The sequence below is a fragment of the Heteronotia binoei genome, chromosome 15 (assembly GCF_032191835.1).
Source record: "Heteronotia binoei isolate CCM8104 ecotype False Entrance Well chromosome 15, APGP_CSIRO_Hbin_v1, whole genome shotgun sequence".
Taxonomy (NCBI): Eukaryota; Metazoa; Chordata; class Lepidosauria; order Squamata; family Gekkonidae; genus Heteronotia; species Heteronotia binoei.
The window spans coordinates 25,628,231-25,655,132 of NC_083237.1; the positions used below are offsets into that span (position 1 = coordinate 25,628,231).

General features: G+C 46.7%; 1 protein-coding gene across 1 annotated transcript in view; it reads right to left on the reverse strand.

Annotated features, from left to right (window-relative positions):
- The window catches only part of CACNG7 (calcium voltage-gated channel auxiliary subunit gamma 7), a 43,519-nt gene extending 16,938 nt beyond the window's left edge, over positions 1 to 26,581 (reverse strand). The window contains exons 1-3 of the mRNA XM_060256409.1: positions 26,281 to 26,581; positions 14,023 to 14,262; positions 7,184 to 7,288 (exon numbers count right to left, since the gene is read on the reverse strand). Coding sequence (XP_060112392.1) covers positions 7,184 to 7,288; positions 14,023 to 14,218 — 301 coding nt within the window. The 5' untranslated portion in view covers positions 14,219 to 14,262; positions 26,281 to 26,581. The remainder of the gene's footprint in view (positions 1 to 7,183; positions 7,289 to 14,022; positions 14,263 to 26,280) is intronic.
- Positions 26,582 to 26,902: the final 321 nt, after the last annotated feature.

The following is a 26,902-nucleotide window of genomic DNA, read 5'->3' on the forward strand; positions in this document are numbered from 1 at the left end:
GAACAGAGGCTTAATATGTGGGAATGAGCAGGTAAAGCTTTTCACGGCATGGGCGGAAAGGCAGCATAAAAATATTCTAAATGAAAAAAATGTTTTAAATAAAACATAAATAACATCACCTGGCAAATGACATCAGATCAAGCCTCTGTTTAAGGGACAAGAGAGCTTTTCTCCAAGCACTTGTTAATGCCAGTAACAGCTGCTACTAGTCTGCTAGGGCTTTTTCACATGTCTGGGGTTACCTTTTTGTATACAACCACTGACTAGCACGATCTCATAAGAGCTAGGAGGTTTTTTGTAGCAGGAACTCCTTTGCATATTGGGCCACACCCCTCTTATATAGCAATCCTCCAAGAGCTTACAGGGCTCTTAGTACAGGGCCTACTGTAAGCTCTTGGAGGATTGGCTACCTCAGAGGTGTGTGGCCTAATATGCAAAGGAGTTCCTGCTACAAAAAAAAGCCCTGGTTGGATGGGAGACCACCACGGAAGACTGGGGTTGCTCTGCAGGAGAAGGCAACGGCACACCTCTTCTGCTTATCTCTTGCCTTGAAAACCCCATGAGGGGTCACCACCAAAAATTGGTAGCGACTTGACAGCACATAATTATTATTTATAGTTGTTCTCGGTTCAGAATGAAGCATCTACATGTGATTGTCCTCTCAAGGTTATACTTCAGTTGTAAGGCTGTTTTATTTACCTATTACTGAGAGGGAAAAATTAAATTGTGAGGGAAATGAGACCCTCTCCTCATCATATCTACGCCAATTGCTATTAATGTGTAGAATGTGGTTGCATTACAGTTGATAACAGAGCTGGAGAAAAATACTCTGCCCCTTTAATAAAAGCTTAATGGGATGTTATTTAAAGCTGATGTTATTTACCTCTGTGCCATGGAAAGCTTCAGCAGCCCCTTGTCACACATCAAGCCTTGATTAAAGGGACAGGACTTTCTTTTTCTCCAGGCAACTGGCAACCCTGGGCTGCATAAATGTTATGTGCAGCCATGGAGTATTGCTTGTGACATCGCTAAAGATGAGCTGCAGAAGTCTTCCCACTCCCTGCATGACTGCACCATTTTGTGACCTGTGCAAGCTTTTGGAAATGTAAAAATATTTTCAGCTTTGCAGAGCTGGGCCATTCCTTGTTCTATCCAGCAGGGGGCAGTGATTGACTCTCTCTCTCTCTCTCTCTCATACACACACACACATCCTGTTTCAGAGATGTGCTCACAATAGTAATAACCCAAATATGATTGCCAGCTGAGCTTAATATAATAGCCTGGCCTGCTCTTGTGCCTTTAAAAGTGACTCAATACCCAGAAATCAGCAAGAGTCTGCTTTTCACAGCCTGGAGAGAAACATCATCACCTGCTAGTGTCCGTGTGTCAGGCTACTGACAAAGGCATAAGAGCCAAGGTTGACTGGAAGGCTGGCAGCCATCAAGTCAAGGTCTGAAGAGACCAGGAGGGACAAGTAGGGTTGCCAATCTCTGTTGGGGTCAGGGGATTCCCTGGTTTGGAGGCCCTCCCCCCCCCCCCCGCTTCAGGGTTATCAGAAAGTGGGGTGGGAGGGAATGTCTGTTGGGTACTCCATGCTATCCTATGGAGACTGATTCTCATAGGGTATAATGGAGAACTGATCCACGGGTATCTGGGACTCCAGCAGTGTTCCCTCTAAGCTGAGTTACCATGAGCTAGCTCACAGATTTTTAGCCTCCAGCTCACACATTTTTGTCTTAGCTCAGGAAGGATGACCCCAGAGCACCCTAATTGATGCAGTAGCTAACAGCTTTAATGCCAGTAATTCACAAAGTAGAATTTTTGCTCACAAAACTCTGCAGCTAAGAGGGAACATTGGGCTATGGGGGGGCTGTTTTTTGAGGCAGAGGCAGCAAACTTTCAGCATAGCATCCAGTGCCTGTCCTCAAAATACCTCCCAAGATTCAAAAAGATTGGACCAGGGGGTTCAATTCTATGAGCCCCAAAATAAGGTGCCCCTATCCTTCATTATTTCCAAAAGAAGGGAAGGTGTTTAAAAGTTGTGCGGTCCCTTTAAATGTGACAGCCAGAACCCCCTGCAGAGTTCAGTCATGCTTGTCACACCCTTGCTCCTGTCTCCACCGCCAAAGTCCCCATATATATCTTGAGTTGGACCTGGCAACCCTTGGACAAGCTGGTATTGTTTTTGGCACGGAGCCCAACTCTCTGGCCTACAGATGGTAGGGTACTGAGCCTTGCTAGCTTTCCATCATACTCTTTTTTGTCCAGGGATGCAGAACTGCTCCAATCATCTGTCCTGCCTCTTTAAAGGCAGGGCATAAAGCACGAAGAGCTATAATGCACAACTCTTTCTCTCTTTTTTTTTAAGCAGAGGAAACAGCAGTGCAGGGTTAGAGCAGCTGCCAACATATTATCTCAAAGAGCTGTAAGAATGAGCTCTGCAGCAGGCCAATCAGCCACTTATTGTGGTCTGCAGTGGCATTTCTTAGCCACACACACACTCAGCTTGCAGGCCCAGACAGATAATAAACAAAACCCCAAACGATGCCACAGAGTTTTACTGAGCTGCTGTGGACTAACATGCATGCCAGAAGGATTAATCAGCTCTATGGAGCGCAAGCCAGAGCTGTGGCATACAAACAACAGCCTAATACTAGAAAATGAGGGTTGCCAAGTCTGGCTTGGAAAATTCCTGGAGTCTTGGTGGAGGGGGGGGAGAAGCTTGAGGAAGGTGGGGCTTGGGGACGGGAGGTAACTCAGTCCACCCTCCAACGCAGCCGTTTTCTCCAGAAGAGCTGATCTCCATCATCTGAAGATCAGCTGTAATGGCAGTAGTGCTCTAGGTGGAAACTGGAGGTTGGCAGCTGTATAAAACCAAGGCTACTGATGGCAACCCCATAGGGCTTTCAAGATAAAAGGTGATTTGCCACGGCCTGCCTCTGTGTGACAACACACGTCTTCCTTCGTGGCCTTCCATCCAAGTACTAACCAGGGGCAGCCCTGCTTAGCTTCCTATATCTGACAAGATGCATATCCTCAGGCCTCATTTTGGGCAAGAGCTCACAGGAGTGGAGCTCTGGAACCTTTACGTTTTATTGTGTTCTTTCTTTCTTATGCCCCCCCCCCCAAAAAAAACTTGCTTCTGGGCTCCGTTATTCAAACCCCCTGTGAGAATTTTGCCGAACTCTTAAGATTTGACAAAATTTCTAATATTTCCCCCACAAAAAAAGGGAAAATAATGAAAACATATAAAGGGAACAGATGGAAATCTTCGTCGTGCCACTGTGGCCACATTAGGGTTGCCAAGTCCAATTTAAGAACTATCTGGGGACTTTGGGGGTGGAGCCAGGAGACATTAGGGGTGGAGCCAAGATCAAGGCTGTGAAAAGCATAATTTAACTCCAAAGGGAGTTCTGGCCATCACATTTAAAGGGACGGCACACCTTTTCAATGCCTTCCTTCCATAGGAAATAATGGATAGGGGCACCTTCGTTTGGGGCTCATAGAATTGGAGCCCCTGGTCTAATCATTTGGAAACTTGGGGGATATTTTGGGAAGAGGCACTAGATGCTGTACTGAAAATTTGGTGCCTCTACCTCAAAAAACAGGCCCCCCCCAGAGCCCCAGATACCCACGGATCAATTCTCCATGATTTTCTATGGGAATAAATCTCCATAGGGAATAATAGAGTTCTGAGCAGACATTTCCCTCCCCTCCCCCCGCTTTCTGACGACCCTGAAGCAGGGGGAGGGCCTCCAAACCGGGGGATCCCCTGCCCCCACCTGGGGACTGGCAACCCTAGGCCACATAGGAAAAAGCAATTTTAAAAGTATGATGGGAGTAAGGATTTATTATGACAATTCGAATTCAAGAAGCATTTTAAGGTAGATGGTGAGCTGATATAATTTAGTACACCTTCAGGTGATGTCAGGGGTGTGTGGCATAAAATAAGTTATGCAATTGCATTCTGCTAATGAGCTCTGGCACCTCTTTTTCTACAAAATGATCCCTGTATATACTTTTCAAAAAACATTTTCTTGATTTATTGAGTATCCCTGCATATACTTAATGTCAGCGGGTTCTGGTGCACAGATGCACAGCAATCCCCTCTCTTAAATCCAGTTAATCATTTATGGTATGCTGGATTTTGAGCTCTAGTGCAGGGGTGTCAAACATGCAGTTCGGGGGCCGAATCAGGCCCCCAGAGGAGTCCTATCAGGCCCCTGAGCTACTGGCTGTCATCTGCTTCCTTCTCCATATATCTTGCTTCCTTCTGCAAAACAGCTAGCTTTGCAAGACTGCTCAATTGCACAGGAGCTACAGAGCAAAATCTCTATTTTCTCCATTGGCTGAGGCTTCTCCCTTGAGGAGGAAAGGGGAAGGAATAGCTTGCTTTGCCAGGCTCTCTCAATTGCACAGCAGAGCTACTGAGCCAAGCCTCCCTTCCTTCTATTGGTTGAGGCTCCCCCCAGTCCCCTGGAGAAGGAAGGAAAGAGCCAGAGCTTCCTTTACCCAGTTCCCTGGATCCCATGGGAGAAATACAAAGAAAGCACCTTTAAGACCAATGAGTGCTAACATTTTAAGCATGTTTTAAGTTTTTTAAACTATATATTTGTGTTTGTCTGTGTTCTTTATAAAATTTATATCTCTGCTACCTCATCTTAAATAGGTACAAACATGGTGCAGCCCGCTATAGATCAGCCCAACCAGCCAAGGCCTGGCCCAACAAGGTCTCTTTTATGTCAGATCTGTCCCTCATAACAAATGAGTTCGAGACCTCTGCTCTCGTGGCTCAAGCCAAGAACTGGGGCAGCAGCTGCCCTCTCCAGGCTGATGTGGGACTGGGACATTGCATGACAGAGGCTTCCTTGCAGGGATTTTTTTTGTAGAAAAAGCCCAGCAGGGACTCATTCGCATATTAGGCCACACCCTAATGTGGCCACACCCACATGCCAAGCCAGCTTCATTCCTGCTCAAAAAAAGCCTTGGTTCCTTGGAAGTAAGTCCTGGTGAAATCAATGAGACTTACTTGCAAATAAATTGAGGCCAGGTCTTTTTTTTATTATTTAAAGCAAGAATGCTCAGGAACGCAGCTCCGTCTGGCTTGGCATCAGGGTGTGTGGCCTTATATGCAAATGAGTTCCTGCTGGGCTTTTCTTCCAAAGAAAGCCCTGAGTGAGGCAAACGCTAGGATATAAGGAGGGGGTTCATACTACAGGGCCTCTGCTTGCAGCCTGAATGGGAAGAATTGGGCTGCAGACACCGGCAACATTTCTCCATGTTCCTTCTGTTGTCACTGTGAATGCAGAAACATTCACGGTGGCAATGGAGTGTCCATGTGGTAGTTTCTCCCCACACTTGCCCCAGCCCCCTCCCTGTGCTGCCAGTAGGGTTGCCAACCTCCAAGTGGGGCCTGGGAATCTAGAATTACAACTGATATCCAGATGACAGAGATCAGTTCTTCTGGAGAAAAATTACAGCTTCAGAGGGTGGACTGCCTGGCACTGTGCCCCACGGAGGTCCTTTTCCTCACCAAACCTTGTCCTCCCCAGGCTCTACCCCCCCACCAAATCTCCAGGAATTCTCCAACTTGGAGCTGGCAACCCTAGCTACCAGAGGACTTTGGAAACATTAAAAAACAATGGTAACTGGCATATCACTATAGGTCTTTAAAGAAGAAGAAGCTTGGAAAAGCCCTTAAGTGGCACAGAGGGGTGCAGGTAGGGGAGAGCCAATCCCAGAGGACTGAGGCAATAAAAATGACAGTGATATGGGGAGGGGGGCATACAGACATGCACACCTCATGGGTCACATAACATGCAAAGGCATTTTGACTGCAAGCTCTCACAAAAGGCTGCACAAAACCGAGTTTGAGAAAGATCACACAGTAGAGCAGGGCAAAACTGGGAACATGGACAATTGTGTGGATGCTCAAAAAAACACCCCACTTCTTCGAAACCAAGATGTAGCAGAAGCAGTCCTAGCTGAGATGCTGAGAGTTCCACATATGGAGCACCACCAGCATTTTTTCTCCATTAAATAGTGGCTGCGTTGGACCCTGATTCAAATTGGGGCCATGGCAGAGTGAGGGGGAGAGGCTATGTCTTCTCTTGAACTCAGATGCCTCCATACAAGTCTTGTAGGGTTGGCCAATTCTGGGTTAGGACATTCATGAAGATTTTAGGGATGGAGAGGGTGTGGTTTGGGCAGGGGAAGGACCTCAGGACAGTATTGCCATAGGATCCCATCTTCCAGAGGAGCCATTTCTCCAAGGGAACAGATCTCTGTATCCCAGAGATCAGTCATGGTTCCGGGAGACCTCCAGCCCCAACCTAGAAGTTGATAAATTTATGTATCACACAAGAGCTTACAAGGAGCTCTTGGAGGATTGGCTACATCAAGGGTGTGTGGCCTAATATGCAAAGGAGCTCCTGCTAGAATTCCACCCCTGAGAAACTGGTAATGGAGAGGGACATTTGGCCATTTCCCCTGGGTTATTTTCTCCACCCAAAGCCTCCTTCTCTGATCCCTCCAATATTGCTATTTGCCATGTGGGAGAAAACATGTAGCTTCACAGTTTTTTCCCTGCAGGAAAATTGAAGTTTCAGAGGGAAGGGCTAATTCATTTGTAAAGTATTGTCAAGTTTTAGCTGACTTACGGTGACCCCACAGGGTTTTCAAGGAAAGAGACATTCAGAGATGGTTTTGCCCTTGCCTGCCTCCACAGCAGCCCTGGAGTTCCTTGGTGGTTTCTCCCATCCAAGTACTAACCAGGGCTGACTCTGATTAGCTCAGGAGATCTGATGAGATTCGGCTAGCCTAAGCCACCAAGGGGCAATTTAGGTCAAGAAAATGACATTGGTGAAAAGGTCAGGCGTTTCTTCCCTAACTCATTTCTTCTGAGACCCGTTGCTGCCACTTTGAACTTTCAAAACAGAACAAAACCTGCAGGCAATCCAATCCTGGATCTTCCTGCCCCTCGCCAAGGTTGGCCATAACTGTCCAAAGACAAGCAGCGCTGGTGAAAGGGCTGCAAGGACAGAGATAAAGGCCAAGGTTGAAGGCAGTCTCTTGTGATGAGCAGGAAGGACTTGGGCAGTGTTTGAGAGAACAGGAACACAGGAGGACCCGCTGCCCACCAAACAAGCAGCTTACAGCTAAGTAAGTTCAACCATTTACTTACTGAGGATATTTTCTGTATTCTCCGTCACCAAGGGGCCCTCAGGGTCCGGGTCAGGCCGAGGCTCCAGGAAGTATTCTGAAGCGACACAGCTGCCTTTTTTCTGACCTGCAGGAGGAGAAGATGTATCAGATTCACACCTGAAATGGACCAATAAAAGCGTTGGGAAAGGGAAGAAAAGTTAGTTTGGCTAGGAATATCCGGCTGAGACTGCTCCCAGTCCCCAGACTGTGCCCCCAAACCTTCAGGAATTTCCCAACCTGGAGATGGCACCTCAACTCAGTGGGGACTGAGTGTCAATGGCCTACAGGAAACAGAAGAAGAAGACTAAAGACTTCAGATTTATACCCCGCCCTTCTCTCTGAATCAGACTCAAAGCAGCTTACAATCTCCTATATCTTCTCCCCCCACAACATCCCCCTGTGAGGTGGATGCGGCTGAGAGGGCTCTCACAGCAGCTGCCCTTTCAAGGACAGCTCTGCCAGAGCTATGGCTGACCCAAGACCATTCCAGCATCTGCAAGTGGAGGAGTGGGGAATCAAACCCGGGTCTCCTAGATAAGAGTCCGCACACTTAACCACGACACCAAACTGGCTTTCCAAGAAGCCAAGGAACTAGGGATATGTGAAGAAGGTGAGAGCCAAGGAGAATGCAGGGCTAAGGACAAACGATGCACAGGATTTAGGGATGGGAGGAATGATAGTCATTTACGCACACGTTATTAGCCCTGGATCCAGTGCTGTTGAGAAGAGGGTCCCCCCCGCCCTCCCCCCACCGTTTGCCAACAGCAGCAGGATGAACTCATGCTACGGGATCCAACCTCTGGCGAGAGGCTGGAGATCTCCTAGGGTTGCCAAGTCCAATTCAAGAAATATCTGGGGACTTTGGGGGTGGAACCAGGAGCAAGGTTGTGACAGGCATAATTGAATTTCAAAGGGAGTTCTGGTCATCACATTTAAATGGACTGCACACCTTTTAAATGACTTCCCTCCACTGGAAATAATGAAGGATAGGGGCACCTTTTTGGGGGGCTCATAGAATTGGAACCCCAAAGTCCAATCTTTTTGAAACTTGGAGGAGAGGCACTGGATGCTATGCTGAAAATTTGGTGCCTGTACCTCAAAAAAACAACCTCGCCAGAGCCCCAGATGCCTGCAGATCAATTCTCCATTATTTCCTATGGGAGTAGATCTTCATAGGGAATAATGGAGTGCCCAGCAGACATTCCCTCCCCTTGCTTTCTGATGACCCTGAAGCAGGGGAGGGCCTCCAAACTGGGGGATCCCCTGCCCCACCTGGGGATTGGCACCCCTAAGATCTCTTGGGATTACAACTGATCTCCAGACAGCAGAGATCTGTTTCCAGGGCTTTTTTGGTAGAAAAAGCCCAGCAGGAGCTTATTTGTATATGAGGCCACACCCCCTGGTGTCACCACTTTCACATAGGGTTTTTGTAGGAAAAGCCCAGCAGGAATTCATTTGTATATTAGGCCACACCCCCTGATGCCAAGCCAGCCGGAGCTCTGTGCGTTCCTGCTCAAAAAAAAAAAAAAAAAGCCCTGTCTATTTCTCAAAAGAATGTAGCTATTTGGAGGGTGGGTTATAGGGCATTATACCCTGCATTATAACCTCCTCTCCCAAACTCCATTCTCCATTTCCAAATCTCCAAAACATTTGCAACCTGGAACTGGCACCCTTAATTCATGATGCACCTCCTGGGTTTCCCTGGCTTTTCCCATCTTTCACAAGCCTGATTTCTTGCAGGATTTTGGGAAAGGTTACAGAAAAACCTGTACAGTAAAGGTCAGATTTTCCCACCCACGTGGTAGCCATTTTCCATGACCTTGTTCCCATGGCAGTTGTTTCCTCCCCCCCAAATCAGGGCACCTTTAATTTTAATTGGCTATTGAATATCCTTATATTCAGGGGGGTTTTTTGTAGAGAAAGCCCAGTAGGAACTTATTTGCATATTAGGCCACACCCCTGACTGTCACCAAACCAGCCAGAACTGCGTTCCTGTGAGTTCCTACTTACAGAATGTCAGGGCTACTTACAGTATGTCACAGAAGTGAGTACACCCCCTCACATTTTGTAAACATTTAAGTATATCTTTTCATGCGACAACACTGAAGAAATGACACTTGGCTACAATGTAAAGTAGTGAGTCTACAGCTTGTATAACAGTTTAAATGTGCTGTCCCCTCAAAATTACGCAACACACAGCCATTAATGTCTAAACTGCTGGCAACAAAAGTGAGTACACCCTAAGTGATAATGGCCAAATGGGGCCGAAAGTGTCAATATTTTGCGTGGCCACCATTATTTTCTAACACTGCCTTAACCCTCTTGGGCATAGAGTTCACCAGAGCTTCACAGGTTGCCACTGGAGTCCTCTTCCAGTCCTCCATGACAACGTCACGTAGCTGGTGGATGTTAGAGACCTTGCGCACCTCCACCTTCCGTTTCAGGATGCCCCACAGATGCTCAGTAGGGTGTAGGTCTGGAGATATGCTTGGCCAGTCCATCACCTTTACCCTCAGCTTCTTTAGCAAGGCAGTGGTCATTCTGGAGGTGTGTTTGGGGTGGTTTTCATGTTGGAATACTGCCCTGCAGCACAGTCTCTGAAGGGAGGGATCATGCTCTGCTTCAGTATGTCACAGTACATGTTGGCATTCCTGGTTCCCTCAATGAACTGTAGCTCCCCAGTGCCGGCAGCACTCATGCAGCCCCAGACCATGACATTCCCACCACCATGCTTGACTGTAGGCAAGACACACTTGTCTTTGTACTCCTCTCCCGGTTGCCGTCACACACGCTTGACACCATCTGAACCAAATAAGTTTATCTTGGTCCAGAAATCCATGTCCTTAGTCTGCTTGTCTGCAGCAAGCCGTTTGCGGGCTTTCTTGTGCATCATCTTTAGAAGAGGCTTCCTTCTGGGACGACAGCCCTGCAGACCAATTTGATGCAGCGTGTGGCGTATGGTCTGAGCATTGACAGGCTGACCCCCCACCCCTTCAACCTCTGTAGCAATGCTGGCAGCACTCATATGTCTATTTCCCAAAGCCAACCTCTGGATATGACGCTGAGCACGGGCACTCAACTTCTTTGGTCGACCATGGTGAGGCCTGTTCTGAGTGGAACCTGTCCTGTTAAACCGCTGTGTGCTCTTGGCCACCGTGCTGCAGCTCAGTTTCAGGGTCTTGGCAATCTTCTTATAGCCTAGGCCATCTTTATGTAGAGCAACAATTCATTTTTTCAGATCCTCAGAGAGTTCATTGCCATGAGGTGCCATGTGGAACTTCCAGTGACCAGTATGAGGAAGTGAGAGCGATAACCTGCTCCCCCTTCACACCTAAGGTTGCCAATCCCCAGGTGGGGGCAGGGGATCCCCCGGTTTGGAGCCCCCCCCCGCTTCAGGGTCGTCAGAAAGCGGGGGGAGGGGAGGGAAATGTCTGCTGGAACTCTATTATTCCCTAAGGAGATTTATTCCCATAGAAAATCATGGAGAATTGATCTGTGGGTATCTGAGGCTCTGGGCGGGCTGTTTTTTGGGGTAGAGGCACCAAATTTTCAGTATAGCATCTAGTGCCCCTCCCCAAAATACCCCCCAAGTTTCAAAAAGATTGGAACAGGGAGTCCAATTCTGTGAGCCCCAAAAGAAGGTGCCCCTTTCCATTATTTCCTATGGAAGGAAGGCACTGAAAAGGTGTGCCGTCCCTTTAAATGTGATGGTCAGAACTCCCTTTGGAGTTCAATTATGCTTGTCACAGCCTTGATCTTGGCTCCACCCCAATGTCTCCTGGCTCCACCCCCAAAGTATCCTGACTCCACCCCCAAAGTCCCCAGATATTTCTTGAATTGGTCTTGGCAACCCTATTCACACCTGATACCTTGTACCACTAATGAGTCACATGACACCAGGGAGGAAAAACGGCTACTTGGGCCCCATTTGGTTATAACTTAGGGGCGTACTCACTTTTGTTGCCAGCAGTTTAGACATTAATGGCTGTGTGTTCTGTAATTTTGAGGGGACAACACATTTACACTGTTATACAAGCTGTAGACTCACTACTTTACATTGTAGCTAAGTGTCATTTCTTCAGTTGTTGTCACATGAAAAGATATACTTAAATATTTACAAAATGTGAGAGGGTGTACTCACTTCTGTGACATACTGTATATCAATCTAAGGCTTCAACAACACATGTGACACATTTTCTGAATCCCCAGCTGTCACTTAAGAAAAAAAAATGTAAGTCTCTATCCCTTCCAATTGCGACAATATAAAGGAGAAGAATTATCTCCACAATGAGAGGGACTAGAGAATTATTTTTTCTCTTGAATGAAAGCTGGGATTTGAGAGAGTTTGTTCTACCCATTATGATAACATTTTATCAGGATAACGATATTCAACTGCCAGATTTTTAAAATTGAAAAGTCCACAGTGGCCTGCAGGCTACGATTGCCAATCCCCAGCTGGGAAATAAAGCGCTGTGTACAGTGTACTTAAGCTTATACACATGCATTTACATATATTCATACACTCATCATATATTTTCCAGATGATTCATACAACGATTTCTTTACACTGATAGTCTCAATTCTGATATAGTTCATACAAATCAAAGAATAATCCAATCCTGGATGCTTGAAATAAACAATACCAGTCCTTGCATGTGCAAATTGTGAATGAAGCATTAGCGAGTGAGTGCAGATGCCTTAGCACGGGTTCCCAGTGATAACTTCGGCCTTAGTAGAAGTTTACATGAAACATAACAATAGCTGGAAACGTGTCGCCGCACCGGTTGAGTTGAGGACCACTGCCTTAAGAACAACATTATACAGTACGTTACATGGTATTACCTGCATCTGGAAATCATCGACTCAGCAAGGACTGGTACCGTTTATTTCAAGCATTCAGGATTGGATTATTCTTTGATTTGTATGAACTATATCAGAATTGAGACTATCAATGTGAAGAAATCGTTGTATGAATTATCTGGAAGATATATGAGTGTATGAATATATGTAAATACATGTATATAAGCTTAAGTACACTGTACACAGCGTTTTATTTCCTGTTTCTAATTATCTGATGCTGTGGTTTCCTGTTTGTGTTTAAATCCACAGTTGGGGGCAGGGGATCCCCCAGTTTGGAGGCCCTCCCCCTCGCATTAAGGTTATCAGAAAGCATGGGGGGGTGAAATGTCTGCTAGGCACTCCATTATGTAAACCAATTCCCATTGATGTGGGGGGCTGTTTTTTGAGGGAAGGCGCCATATTCTCGCCATAGCATCTTGTTCTTCTCCTGAAAACATCCCCCAAGTTTCAAAATGGCTGAACCAGGGGGTCCAGTTCTATCAGCTCCAGAAGAAGGTGCTCTATCCTTCATTATTTTCAAATGGATGGAAGGCATTTTAAAAGTGTGCAGTCCCTTTAAATGTGATGGCCAGAACTCCCAAGTTCAATCATGGTTGTCATACCCTTGCTGCTGGCTCCACCCCAAAGTCATCTAGCTCCACCCCCAAAGTCCCCAGATACCCTACTGGGGGTGGGGGCTGCAACTAGGCCAGGAAAACTGTGGGGAAACCTGCCATGTGGGAAGCCCATTTGCTCTGCTGTGCATTGGCAGCTGCACATAGGCTTGCCAGGTCCAACTCAAAAAATATTTTTGGGAGTGGACTCAGAAGACTTTGGGGGTGGAGTCAGAAGCAAGGTTGTGACCATCACAATTGAACTCTGAAGGGATTCTGACCATCACATTTAAAGGGACCACACTCCTTTCAAATGCCTTCCCACTTTTTGAAATAATAGAGAATGGGTGTACCTATCTTTTGGGGCTCATAGAATTCGACCCCCGGGTCCAATATTTTTGAAACTTGGGGGTATTTTGAGGAGAGGCACCAGATACTGTAATGAAAATTTGGTGCCTCTACCTAAAAAAGCAACAACACCACCCCGAGCCCCAGATATCCACAGATTTATTTTCCATTATACCCTATAGGAACCGGTCTCCATAGGGAATAATGGAGTGCCCAGCAGACATCCCCCCCTCTACTTTCTGATGATCCTAAACGAGGGGAGGGCCTCCAAACCAGGAGATCCCCTGCCCCCGCCTGGGGATTGGCAACCCTACCTGGCCACCAGTGGGGTGGTAGTGTTGCAGGGGTTGCCAACTCCAGGTTAGGAGATTGCTAGAGATGTAGGAGAGGAGCCTGAGGAAGAGCAGCTTGATCTTTACCAGAGTTCAGCTGCAAGCACATTTTACAAACACAGCAAAATGCATACATACAGGGCTTTTTTTTTAGCAGGACTGCACACACAGTTCCAGCTGGTTTGGCATTAGGGGTGTGGCCTAATATGCAAATGAGTTCCTGCTGGGCTTTTTCTACCAAAAAAGCCCTGTGTACACATATCTCAGACTCAGCACACAGCTCTCTCAGTCCCAAACACATCCAGGTTACCTGACTATGTGAATCACAGGAAGAAGAAGCAATTGTTGTGGGCAGATCAGCACTGGCTTGGTGCCTTAGAGCACTGACTTACCAGTCTTTCTTACAGCCTCTAAACCAGAGTCCTAAGTGTGGAGTCTGTGGGTTCAATGGTGTCCAGACACACATTTCTTGGCACCCACCAAGTGGGGTTTTTTTAAATGGGCCCAGGTGAGGCTTTTGCCCAGAAAGGCTTCTGATTGACCTCTTGAGATCTGATTGGCAGTAGCTGCTGCCATCATAGCAGCCATTTTCTGGTTGCCAGAATTACAAAGGTGCCCACAGTCTCAAAAGACCCCTGCTGTAAACCATTCCCCCAAAAGAAGACTATTTTCAGGGAGCACATTACCCGCAAAGAAGCAGACCCTCCAGAGGCCAGCGTGGAGTGCCATGACAATCTCGGTGGTCTGGTTCTGTGGAAACACGATCCCTTCCTCCATGAACAGCCAGTAGTCAGTGCTGACAGCGATGCCCACCAGGAGCAGCCCACACGCTCCAAAAACGCTAGACAGCAGGGTCAGGGCGCGGCTGCTGCAGTTACTCATCCTAGGTGACAGAGGGAGCCACTGGCCACACACAGCGCAAGGACCTGCAGGAGGAATAAACAATAAGCCCATAGATCCAGGAGTTTTAATTGTTTGCACCATCTCGCCATTTCTCTTCCTAGAGACAAGGAAGATATTTCAAGAATCCTCTCCTCAATCAAACCTATCTTCTCCCAAAGCAACCAGGAGTTACTGGCAATCAGATTATCCTGTTTTCCTTATTTATAAAAATTTGTATCCTTTCTCCCCTTACAAGGGACACCAAGACAACTAATAATTTAAAACATCCATGGTAAAATGGATGTCTGCTGCCCCCAATGCTTTAAACGTTTTAAATGTTTTAAATGGTTCAATGTTTTAAATGGTTTAATGTTTAAAGTTAAATGCTCTATGTTTTAACGCCTATTTATGTTAGATTCCTGTGTTGTAAGCCGCCCTGAGCCACTTGTTGGGAAGGGCGGGATAGAAGTCATAAAATAAATAAATAAATAAAATCACATTTTAAAATCATTAAAATCAATCCTCCCAACACACATCCTTAAAACAATTAAAAACAGAATTATAATACATACAAAACATGACAGCAATAAAAACAATGGCTAAAAGGAGGGATCACTGACCAAATGCCCAATGAAACAAAAAGTGCCTTCATTTGCTGACAAAAGAGGACAGATTAATCTCCCTAGGGAGAGAGTTCCAGAGCTTTGGTGCCATAACTGAGAAGGCCATGTCCCAGCGTTGCCACTCACCTAATCTCAGAAGGTGAGAGCATTCAAAGCAGGGCTCTGAAGGTAACTGTAATGGTCAGGTGGGATCATAATGGGTTAGGTGGCGCTTCAGGTATGTTGGTCCCAAACCATATAGGACTCTGAAAGTCAAGACCAGCACCTTGAGCTGTGCCCAGAGAAAGTGGATGCCAGCGTAGATGGGCCAAGACTGGAGTGATAGGGCCCCTAAGACCCCACATCCAAGGAGAACCAAGACGCGTTGGCTCAGAGCTTCACCCCAGGCCACTAAAACCTCTCAAATGACTCTCCCAGCTACAAAACCCTTCAACTCAGTGGGATTTAAGCCCCACATTGATATTTCTGGTGAGGAACTACCACACCCTGGCCAAGTCCTTGCCCATTGCAGAAGGTTCTGGGGACCGTTCTAAGATGTGCTCTCAGTTTGTTCAGGGCACCATCCAGGCCTGCTGAGGCAAGCTGTTTTATGGACTGATAATGTGGCCACAATTCCCTGGGAACTGCAAGTGGCAACTTGGTGAGGAAATACTGGTAATGGCAAACCTCTTGTCTTTTGGGATGTTGCTGGCCTTTACAGAGTGCAAAATAGCTGGCCACGATGTTCATATGCAGAATCACATTCAGTCCATGTTTGTTCTGGCTGGTAAAGCTAATCTTCCATAAACAATAAATTTTGACCAAAATTAATGCAAAAGAATACACAATACTGAATTAAATACTATAGGAAAAGCTGATTTCCATATATACATGCACACACACACACACACACACACACACATGCACACACGTGAAGGATGGCTTGGAGAAATTCATGTGGCCTGAATGGTGAATTTTAGATGTATCATCTTGAAGTATTTACAGATGTTTTCATTCATCTTCATTCTGGAGCATGCTGAACTTAATCAGTTGAATTTAAGCTGTCAGAAATGTGTGACAGTCTCTGCCAGGGATCTCCAACATGGTACGCGGGAGCTCCATGATGCCCACCAACACCCCCCACCCTGGCACCTACCAAGTGTTTTTAGGAAGTGACTGGGGCCAGGTGGGGCTTTGCCCAGCAAGGCTTCTGATAGACCACTGGAGATCTGGTTGGCTGTGCAGATTTTTAAAAGCATTGTGGCAGCTGCCACCACAACACAAGGGTCTTCACTGTGTGACTGAAGGTATGATACGGCAGCCATTTTATAGCTGTGCCTGCCATGATGTCAGAACTCCAAGGGTTGTAGTCTTCAGCCTTTCCAGAGCTGGAACCTACCCTTAACTCCCAAGGCACTGGGGACTCATTGAGCTGCAAGCACATGACATCTGAGGTGATAAAGTCATGTGACAGGAAGAAGAGGAGCCAAAATCTATGAACCTGCCTGTGTTGAAAAGGAATTATTTTCTGCCACTCAGTGATCTCACCTTTCTGGATGTGGCTCTTCGTAGCATGTGTGCAAAGAGACAGGAACATGGCTCCCTTGCTCTCTATGCACGTGTCTTAGCAGATGGTCCTTCTAAAAGGTTACCAAAAATGGTGGTCCTATAGGGGCTCTTGACCCAAGAGGTGGGATTTGGCAATCCACCTGAGGGTCATGCTCTGTGGGTTGAAGACCACTGCACTAAATAAATGTGTGGGGAATCCTTGGAAGCAATTGGCTGACCTGCCCTAAAGTCACAGAGGGTTGAGGCGGGCATTTAGAGCTTTTGGCTGCCATTAGCTGGGCTGCTGTGATGTAGACAGGAGGACTGAGGGATGATGGACTTGGGACAGTAGGATCTGAGAAAGCACCAAGATCATAATATTCTGTACAAGTCCTGTTCATTGAGGCCATCAGTGGAAGGAACTATAGCCCTTTTCAAAAGAGGAGAATGCATGTACATCACAGCAACAAGCTATGGTGTTCATTGAAATGCATGTCACAAAGCCAAACTGGTCAAATCCCCCCACATACTTTTGACCATAAAAAAAAGCATCAGGGAATCTGGAGGGGGGATATTCAGGTCAGGACTACAGTATAAGGCAAGGGGCGATTTAATTCTTTCCCTCTTGCCAATTTCCTGGTCAAAACTATTTACTCCACTCTGGTCTGCAGTTGTTCCCAGTAGGGAGAAACTCAGTGAACTTCACAGCAGAGCAGGGATTTGAATGCAGATCTTATAGCCAACTGGCTCTCAGTTTCCTACACCTCATAGAGTCACCAGCCCCCCTTCCTGAAATGGGCTTAATAGGGAAAGGGGAAAGGAAAACCAATCTCTGATAATGCCCATCCTGTGAACTTCACAACTAGGCTGACTTTTTTTTTTTTGCCTGATGGGGTTCCTGCACCTTTCATAGTTGTATGACAGGCAAATATTCAACAGGGGCAGCTCTCTCCATCTGTGCTGCTCCCTGCCTGAAAAGCCTGCATCACTTCTATTTCTGTCTCGCTTGTAGATGTTGAAGGCACAAAATACAAAGGTACCAGCCCTCTGTGGGTGCCATGGGCACCACAGTGCCCCCCAATACCTTTTTCTGGTGCCTGCCCAGAGTTTTTAGAAGGTGGGTGGGGCAAGGAGGGGCTTTTGCCCAGCAAGGCTTTTGATTGGCCATTAGAGATCTGGATTGGCTGTGCAGATTAAAAAAGCATTCTGTCAAGTAGAATTTCTGCATAAAATTTTGAATACTTACTATGAAAGTTATTTATAACCTCACTCCCTGACATTTTGTGGTTGGCTTGACCTACAGCAGCAGTAGGGTTGCCAGTTCCAAGTCAAAAAATATCTGAGAACTTTGGGGGTGGAGCCAGGAGCAAAGGTGTGACAAGCACAACTGAACTCTGAAGGAAGTTCTGGCCATCACATTTAAAGGGACTGCACATCTTTTAAATGCCTTCCCTCCATTTGGAATTAATGAAGGATAGGGGCACCTTCTTTTGGGGCTCATAGAATTGAATCCCCTGGTTCCACCTTTTTGAAACTTAGGGAGTGTTTTGAGGAGAGGCACCAGATTCTATGCTGAAAATCTGGTGCCTCTACCTCAAAAAACAGCCCTCCAGAGCCCCAGATACCCACAGATCAGTTCTCCATTATATCCTATGGAAATCAGTCTCCATAGGATATAATGGAGTGCTCAGCAGACATTTCCCTCTCCCCCCCCTTCTGATGACCCTGAAGTGGGGGGAGGACCTCCAAACAGGGGGATCCCCTGCCCCAATTGGAGATTGGCTACCCTAACAGCAGCCATTTTGTAGTTGCACCCTTCACCATGAGTCACAATTCCAAAGGTGTCCACAAGCTCAAAAAGGTTAGAGGGATTCGCTTTAGAGGATGGTGAATTCACTGTTTGCATCAAATTCACTGTTTGCATCACTGGTTGCCTTTCCTGCTATAAGAATACGGACCTCCTGTAGGGTTGCCCAGTCCAACTCAAGAAATATATGGGGACTTCGGGGGTGGAGCCGGGAGCAAGGTTCTGTGACAAGCATGACTGAACTCCAAAGGAAGTTCTGGCCGTCACATTTAAAGGGACTGCATGCCTTTTAAATGCCTTCCCTTCATTTGGAAATAAAGAAGGATAGGGTCACCTTCTTTGGGGGCTCATAGAAATTAATCCCCTGGTCCAGTCTTTTTGAAACTTGGGGAAGTGTTTTGAGGAGAGGCACCAGATGCTATGCTGAAAATTTGGTGCCTTTACCTCAAAAAATCAAAACAGCCCCCTCAGAGCCCCAGATACCCACAAATCAATTCTCCATTATACCCTATGGGAATCAGCCTGGGAATAGCCCAGCAGACATTTCTGTCTCCCCCACCCCACACACGGGAAGTGGGAGGAGGGCCTCCAAACCTGGGGATCCCCTGCCCCAACGAAGATTGGCCACCCTATCCCTGGCTCCTTAACAAGTCCAGTCACATAGAGTTTTCTCCAGTATATGTTTGTATTTCAGAGTTCAGCATCATCCCCCTCACAATAGATTTTCAAGCACTTTTCCCCTAGCTTGTGTCTCCAGGGGTTTCTATTTATGCCCTCCTTGACTGCATCTGTGCAGAGCAGAGGGTCCGGAAAAGACCTGAAGAGTATGTGTGTTGTGTGTGGTTGCAAGGGCAGGAAAGTATCCGTAGGCTAGAACTGAGGGTGGGCAGGGAAGGGAAAGAGAGGGTCAGGCTGAGCTGCCAAGGCTGCTAGAATGGGAGGGCCTAAACCAATCTATGGCCCCCTTTCACTTTAATCCTGACCAGGGCTTTTTTTTGTAGAAAAAGTCAAACAGGAACGTATTTGCATATTAGGCCACATCCCATGACATCACCATTGTTTCACACAGGGCTCTTTAAAAAGAAAAAGCCCAGCAGGAATTCATTTGCATATTAGGCCACACCCGATGCCAAACCAGCTGGAACTGTGTTCCTGCTCAAATCCCCCCCCCCCCGATCCTGATCATTCTCCCCCCCCCCCGAGTAGCAGCACCCCCTATTGCCTGCCCACAGCATTACAATTACTGGTAGCACAGTGTCCTCCCACCTAACCCCCACTCTTGCTGGAGAATCTTTATTTTATTTCTCCCATCTGTGATTATTTTATTTTGGTTACAGAAGGCAGCTTTGAGGATGACAGAAGCAGCACAATATGGTTACCCTATTCACTCACATTCCTCTTCCAGATCTGTGTATATATACACAACACGAGAGGGGGGTAGGTTGTGTGTGTATGTGTGTGTGCACACCCACGTGCGAAGAAAGAGATATTTATGGGAATGGACAGAAGGAGAGAGGGAAGAGTATTTATGAGGGCAAGGACAAAGGTAAGGATAGGTAGGCAAACAGAAGATTGCAGGGGCAGAGAGATGTTTAATTTGGAAACTCTATGGAAAAGTACAAAAATAAGGGCATATACTTCTTACCCCAAGTCCAATTCCAAATCCCTGCTGTCAGCAAGCATGTGTGTGTGTGCTCCCTTCCCAAACTTTGAGCCCAAGATGTTAGCAAACCAACATAAGCTGCAAAGGAAAATATCTACCATTGTTAATCAATACCAGTATTGGTATGTGGAACTCTTTTTCTACCCATAGCACATATCTGCTTTGCAGGGCCGCTCCTAGACTGTCTGGCACCCCAGGCAAAGTTAACTTCTGGTGTCCCCCCCCCCCCCGCCCCGCACTGATAGCGTCTCTGAGTCACACGGGGAGCACCCAATTCGGCATACCAGAAGACCGGCACCCTAGGCAATTGTCTAGTGGCAGGGCCCTCTGCTCTGATCTGGATAGCTCAGGCTAAAGCAGGGCTAGCCCTGGTCAGTATTTGGATGGGAGACCACCAAGAAATACCAAGGTTGTGACTTGGGAGGCAGGCAATGGCAACCCACCTGTGAATATCTCTTGCCTTGAAAACCCCATGGGGCACCATAAGTCAGCTGTGACTTGACGGCAGCCCCCCCAACAACAACACAGATAGCTGCATAAGGAGGAAAGGTGGCACGGTACAGCCCGATCTCATTCACTTTCGGAAGTTAAGCAGGGTCAGTACTTGGATGGGACAAGGAAGACTCTGCAGGGGAAAGCAATGGCAAACCACCTCTATGATGACACATATCCGATTGTGGGGAGGTAAATGTTCTTCAGCAGAAGGCCTGCTGCTTGAGCCACCCTACAAACAACTGTGACCCTTCAACTTCAATGCTTCCCTGGATAAGTTTTCTTCCGCAAAACACTTATGGGCCATGTTTTCATCCCAGTACATTACAGTGGTTGGGGTAAAAAAAAAAGGGAATTGAAAATCAACCAGTATTGTAATGTCCCTGTATAAATATATGGTGCGGCCTCATTTGGAATACTTTGTACAGTTCTGGTCACTGTGCCTCAAAAAGATATTGCAGCATGGGAAAAGGTGCAAAAAAGGTTGACTAAAAAGAGAATGGAACACTTCCCTTGTGAAGAAAGGTTAAAGAGGTTAGGGCTCTTTAGTTTGGAGAAATCATGACTGAGGGGTGACATGATAGAGGTTTATAAGATTATGCATGAGACAGAGAAGGTAGAGAACTGTTCTCCCTTTCTCACAATACCAGAATTCATGGGCACGCATTGAAATTGATAAGCAGTAGGTTTAGAACAGATAAAAGGAAGTGCTTCACCCAAAGAGTAATTAACAGGTAGAATTTGCTGCCGCAGAAAGTGGTGGCATCTACAAACATAGATATTTTCATGGGGGATTGGATAAACATATGGAGCAGAGGTCCATCAGCGGCTATTAGCCGCAAGGTATAGATGGAACACTATATCTGGGGCAGTGATGCTCAGTTTTCTTGGAGCTTCGTGGGGCAACCGTGGGAGGGCTTCTGGAGTTCTGGACCTACTAGTTGATCTCCTGATAGCACCTGGGTTTTGGCCACAGTGTGAGTGACACAGAGTGTTGGACTGGATGGGCCACTGGCCTGATCCAGTACAGCTTTTCTTATTTACCCCAATGTTGGGTTGTAAACCAGCTGCTTTTTTGTTCACAGAAAGAAAACCCACCATGAGCATGCTTGCAGGGGAGGGTGGGTTAGAAATCCCATAAAATAAAATAATAAAAAAATAAAGCTGGAATTGGTAAGCAGCCGTATTTTGGAGATGCCATTTACTATTGTACAGGTGAAAATGTCCTTAGAGAGGCAAAGTTGTTGAGCTTATATGCATTCTTCTGGAAAAAAGCACAATTGGGATGGAATTTTCCTCCAGATTACTTCCGATGATCAATTAGACAGAAAGGATGCAGGGGGTCAAAAGGTGCCTTTCCGCTTATGGAAAGGCTCCTTCCACTGACAAAGGAACTTTCAATGGAAGGTGTTTTCCGCTCTCTGAAGAGAATCAGAAGCAGAGGACTTCTTCTGTGAAACTTGAGACACAAGGGCATCCCCGGAAGCTGAAAGGCACCTTTGGAGACCTGCTCACAAGTCAGAATGGATGGATGTGTAGATATAGACAAGAAAGAAGAAGGAGAAAGGATCAGTGGCAGACGGATGTGTAGACATTAATGGTAACAACGGATGCTTAGATAAGTGTGTCTGATGCGGATGAATGGCTCTTCTGTTGCTTGAGTGAATGAAGTAAGAATGGAGTCATTTATGTATATGCTGCACTCTTAGTAGCATGTTGTTGGGTTCCCAGTCATTAGGGTAGGATGAACGGAAAAGCCAAAGCTGATCAACTTGGATTTCTACAGAGACACCTGCAAAAATGTCACGTGCTACAAGGAATCAGTGCATGCACAGACAGTGCTCCTTGGCCAGAAGTGTCAGAAGAGACTGACACTGAGGAAGGTGGTCATGCAAAAATCTTACCTCTTACAGTATTCAAACAGTTGCCTGGTTGCACATGTCATTTCATCACAGAATAAGCCCATTGAAATTTCAAGTTCTAGAGTGCATGAAAAACAATTTCACTTCCACAGCTGATTAAATGATCCAGAATAATGGCCATGCTTTGCCCTTGCAGTCATTAGCCCTAACTAGATCCTTTGCCTACCCTGTTGCCATAAGCATCCAGTTTATGAAGCTCAAAGGATGGTTGTGGTGTTCCATGGCCACCAACCTGTGTAATCTCATTGTGAGCATATATTCCTAAACCAGGGTGGCCAAACTTGCTTAATGTTAGAGCCACATAGACTAAACATCAGATGCTTGAGCGCCGCAAGATGGAAGGAAGGAAGGAAGGCACATAGACAGTGGAGGGAGGTCAAGGTGGAAAGAAAGCAACATTAACTTTACATGCATTCTCCAAGCTGCTAACTGGCTTGGCTTGGAGAAGTGACTTAAAGAGAAGAATGCCTTTTCCAAGCTGGGCGATGGGGGCTTCGAGAGCCACACAATATGTGTGAAAGAGCCACATGTGGCTCCTGAGTCACAGTTTGGCCACCCCTGTCCTAGACCAAGGCAGCATCTCTGGGACAAGGGCCAATGTGGTATTAGTTGATAAAAACATCAGATGGGGACCAGGGAGGTCTGGGTTCGAGCCCTTGCTCATTCATGAAGCTCTGAGCAAGCCGCTCTTAAAGAGGACTTTCACCTTCTTTTGTCTGGTGCTCTTCCTGTGTCATGAACAGTATCCTGATGCACAAACTAAGCAGTCTTATCACCATGTCAGAAAAACCTTCTTCTGTTGAATCTGCTTGATGAAAGGGGGCTGTTGAAAGTACCAGGAGTAGGGCCAGTGCTAGAGGAAGTGGTTCTGCTCCCAGCCTAACCTTCCCCACAGCCTTGTTGTTTGGATAAAATGAGGGAAATCCCCTACCCTGGGCTCTTTGGAGGATGGGATTTTAAGCGTGTTGAAGAAATGGCCCTGACTTGGATGGCCCAGGCTATTCCGATCTCATCAGGTCCCGGAAGCTAAGCAGGGTCAGCGCTGGTCTTGCACGGGAGACCAAGGAAGTCCAGGGTTGCTGCGCGGAGGCAGGCGATGGCAAACCACCTTGGCTCCTCTCTTGCCTTAGAAACCCAAGGGGGGGAGGGTCACCATAAATCAACTATGGTTTGAGGGCACCTTCTGCCATCACCGGGAAGTGCTGCTGTTGCTGACATTTTGTTCAAAGTGAAATTCAGAGTAAAGTGATAGGATCTTTCAAATCAATAAAAAATGCCCCAAAAGGTCAGTATAGGAAACTTTCACAGGTATTTTTTTACAAAACCCCAACCTCTCATGTGGGCCTCTGAAACTGGACAGGCCGGACCTGCCTTCTTGTCATTTCTGCACAAAGTATTATGACAGTGAAAATAACAAATGTGAGGAGTGGGGGTGTTCGCTTCCACTAGCATAACCCTGAAGGAGGTAAAAAACCCTCTTCCCCTCCATTCTCGCCATGCTGCTGAGCCCCACAGCCTGCCCTCAACACCATCAAACGATGCTCTTCCTCTCTCATACATACACAGTGGCAACAAAAATAGCAACCCGGCCACAGACAGCCTGCTTGACCCCTCAGTAGCTGTTGCCTCCATATGCTGAATAAATCTCACCCATTAGCACAATACTCCCACTAGACCCACCCCAAGTTACTCCCTCCCCCCCCCAGTAGTCGCACACCCTCCCTCCGGCAATCAGTGTACCATATTCAGCTGTGGCGGGGAATACAATCTCGTAGCAACGTCACCATCTGGGACTACATTAAATGTTGGCGTTTAGGGGGAAGGAATTGAGACAGCAAAGTACAATATTTCTTTTGCAGTCAGAAATCCCCCCCTTCAGACACACTCCATGAAGAAGCACACAGAGAGGAAAGTGGCTTATAAGCATACACTTAAGCCCTCAGAAATGTGTTGTTTTTTTAAGAAAGAAAAACCGCTAGCTTATATGCACAGACACCATTCCAGAAATCCATGTTTGGGTGCACACAGGAACCAGCACTGAGAAGTCTCTCTATCTCTCTCACACACAGAACGCATCGCCAGTGCTGAAAATTCACACACAGAACGCATTGCCAGTGCTGAAAATTCACACATACCAGTGCTAAAGGAATTCACTTTAGGTGCACAACACATTGCTCTCTCGGAGAGAGTAATAAGCAAATAATTAATGGGAAGTACACAAGCCATAAATCCAATGTCAATACAGGTACAGAAATATACCCACAGCTGCTCACTTAAGACCGAATGCATAAGGCTGTCTTAACCACAAAAGAATAATTCCTCATTTTTAGACATCATGTAAGCTAAATGCAAGGAGGCATCTGAAGGTACCACTGCTCGTGAAATCACATGCACGGTGGGTGCTGCTGCTGGGGAAAGAAAGCCATTTTTAAAAATGCTGTTGACAGCACTGTTTGTAGCTCACACTGTATTAAGCCAGTGTGGAGAGACAAGAGTAAATAGGGTGCATGCACAAAAGCACAGGAAATGAAGCATGTGTGCACACATGCACACACAGCCCTGTTCTCCATTTAATACTATAATCTAGACACTGAACAGTGTTAAAGGAGTGGAAGGAAACACACATACAGAGCACACACATGCCTGCAATCTAGTTCAATACCTAGAGCACAGTGTTCAAAATACTGTATCTTCCATTACTGCAATGTTTAATTGCAGGAATCAAAGAAGCGCCAGTGTGCCAACATCAGCATAACGTGTGCTAAAGAAACAGTACCCAGTTAGTACAGAAAATCACTTCAGTGCACAGTGCATAGCTTTAAATCACAACCACACACCGCCTGCGTGGTTCTGTAATGTACGGAGAAAGGTGCTAAAGGAATTCTCATGTAGATGGGCACACACATGCCCTGAATGCTGATGTAGCACTACCCCATAATACTATTTTGTTTGGAATGCAACATGAAAACAGTGTTAAAGTAATATTCGCCTATGACAGGCAGCCAGGTACACCACACTCAACCCTCTTACTAGGACAACAGAGAAAGTGTTTGTAAAGGCGTTGAGGGCACACTGCACCACCGGAAAATATGCCCTTGATCATGTGAAGTGCAGTCAGCTACACAAAAGCCCTTTCCAAAAAAAGCAAAAAGCAAACTGGTGTGGGATCTGTCTATCTCTCACCTACACACCAAATTCAGAAAAACTTGCAATTGATGAATACTAGACCATACATTTTTACAAGAACCACACAACCACACAACATAAACAGCAAACAACCAATGCAGAACAAGTTCTCAAAAAGAATGAGCATCTTGAAGAGATTGTGTACACACAGCACATATGTATACTATCAAGGAAAGTTGTGTCCTGCACAAACCCTACAATCCTGGGGGAGGGTAAGAGGTAAGCCAGTTTAGATGACTTCTAGTGTCCCCAGTACCCAGTAAGAGAGTGCCACAGAAGCAAGTTTAGCTCACTGCCACAAAGGAATCACAGCTCACACATCCACTATGCTTAATCTGCCCCAGAAAGAATGAAGCCTTTCAGAGTGGATCTAAAGGAATTCACAAATGCCACCATCCAGAGGACCTCAGAGTGAAGCATCCGCAGTGTGCAGAGATACTGTTGGAATACTTGTCCGGCTGGCCTTAAAGAAAGGCCATGCATCTACACAGGCCAAAGTTGCGCAAAGTTAACATTCCCCACAGAGACAAGTGAGACAACATGTGAAAGTCAGAAAAAGTGACAAGGAGGTCAGTTCGTTTTCTCTTCTCCTGAACCATCTCGTAGCTTATAACAGATGCAAGCTTTGGACTCAGGCAGAGTTTGCCAGTTTGGCCTGTTGGAGAGTTCTGTGTAACTCAGAGGCATGCATCCTATTTAAAATGGATGGCCAATCCAAGAAAATATACCACCTTACTGCCTTTCTGAGGTCCACACAGGTCTCCAGGCCAGCTACACGTCCCAATGGATCGACTGCAAGAAGCAATGCAACACAAAAGGAAGAGACTGGGCTGTTTTCTCACCTTGCTGTTAGATTCCCACTGGGACCTTAAGTTCCTTGCTCTTCCACCGCACCTGCATCGCTTTCCGCTTTTAATTGCTCCTTTCCCTTGCGCCAATGTTCCAAAGAAAGGGAGGTGAAGACACCTGTCCCTCTTTCCTTAGCGGAAGGGGGGGGGGGGTATTTAGCCACTCTTTTTAACGGCCAGCGACACTGCGACCCCCAAAACAAAGGATATCTATGACTGAAGGCCCCATCCAAAAGTTTGCTTCATCCAAAAGTGAGATGTAGGGAGAGAAGGGATGCGGTGTTGCAGAAGGGGGGGGGGGGGGCGAAGGAAGGAAGCGATGGAATGAAAGGAGCGAGGGGAAAACGAATGCAGCAGTCGCCGGGGTTGGAACTGCAAAATATCGAGCTGGGAACTGGACAAACGAATGCAGCAGGGAGGGGGAAATAAGGGAATGGAGGAGAAGGGATGCAGCAGGGAGAGAGAGAAAGGAGGAGGGCAGAGAGGAGAAGGGATGCAGCAGACAGCGGAGAGAGAGAGATGGGGACGGAATGCAGGAGAGAAGGAAAGCAATAGAAGGAGGAGGCGGCGGTGGGGGGGAGAGAGAAGAGTGCAGGAGAGCGGAAAAGCGAGGGGA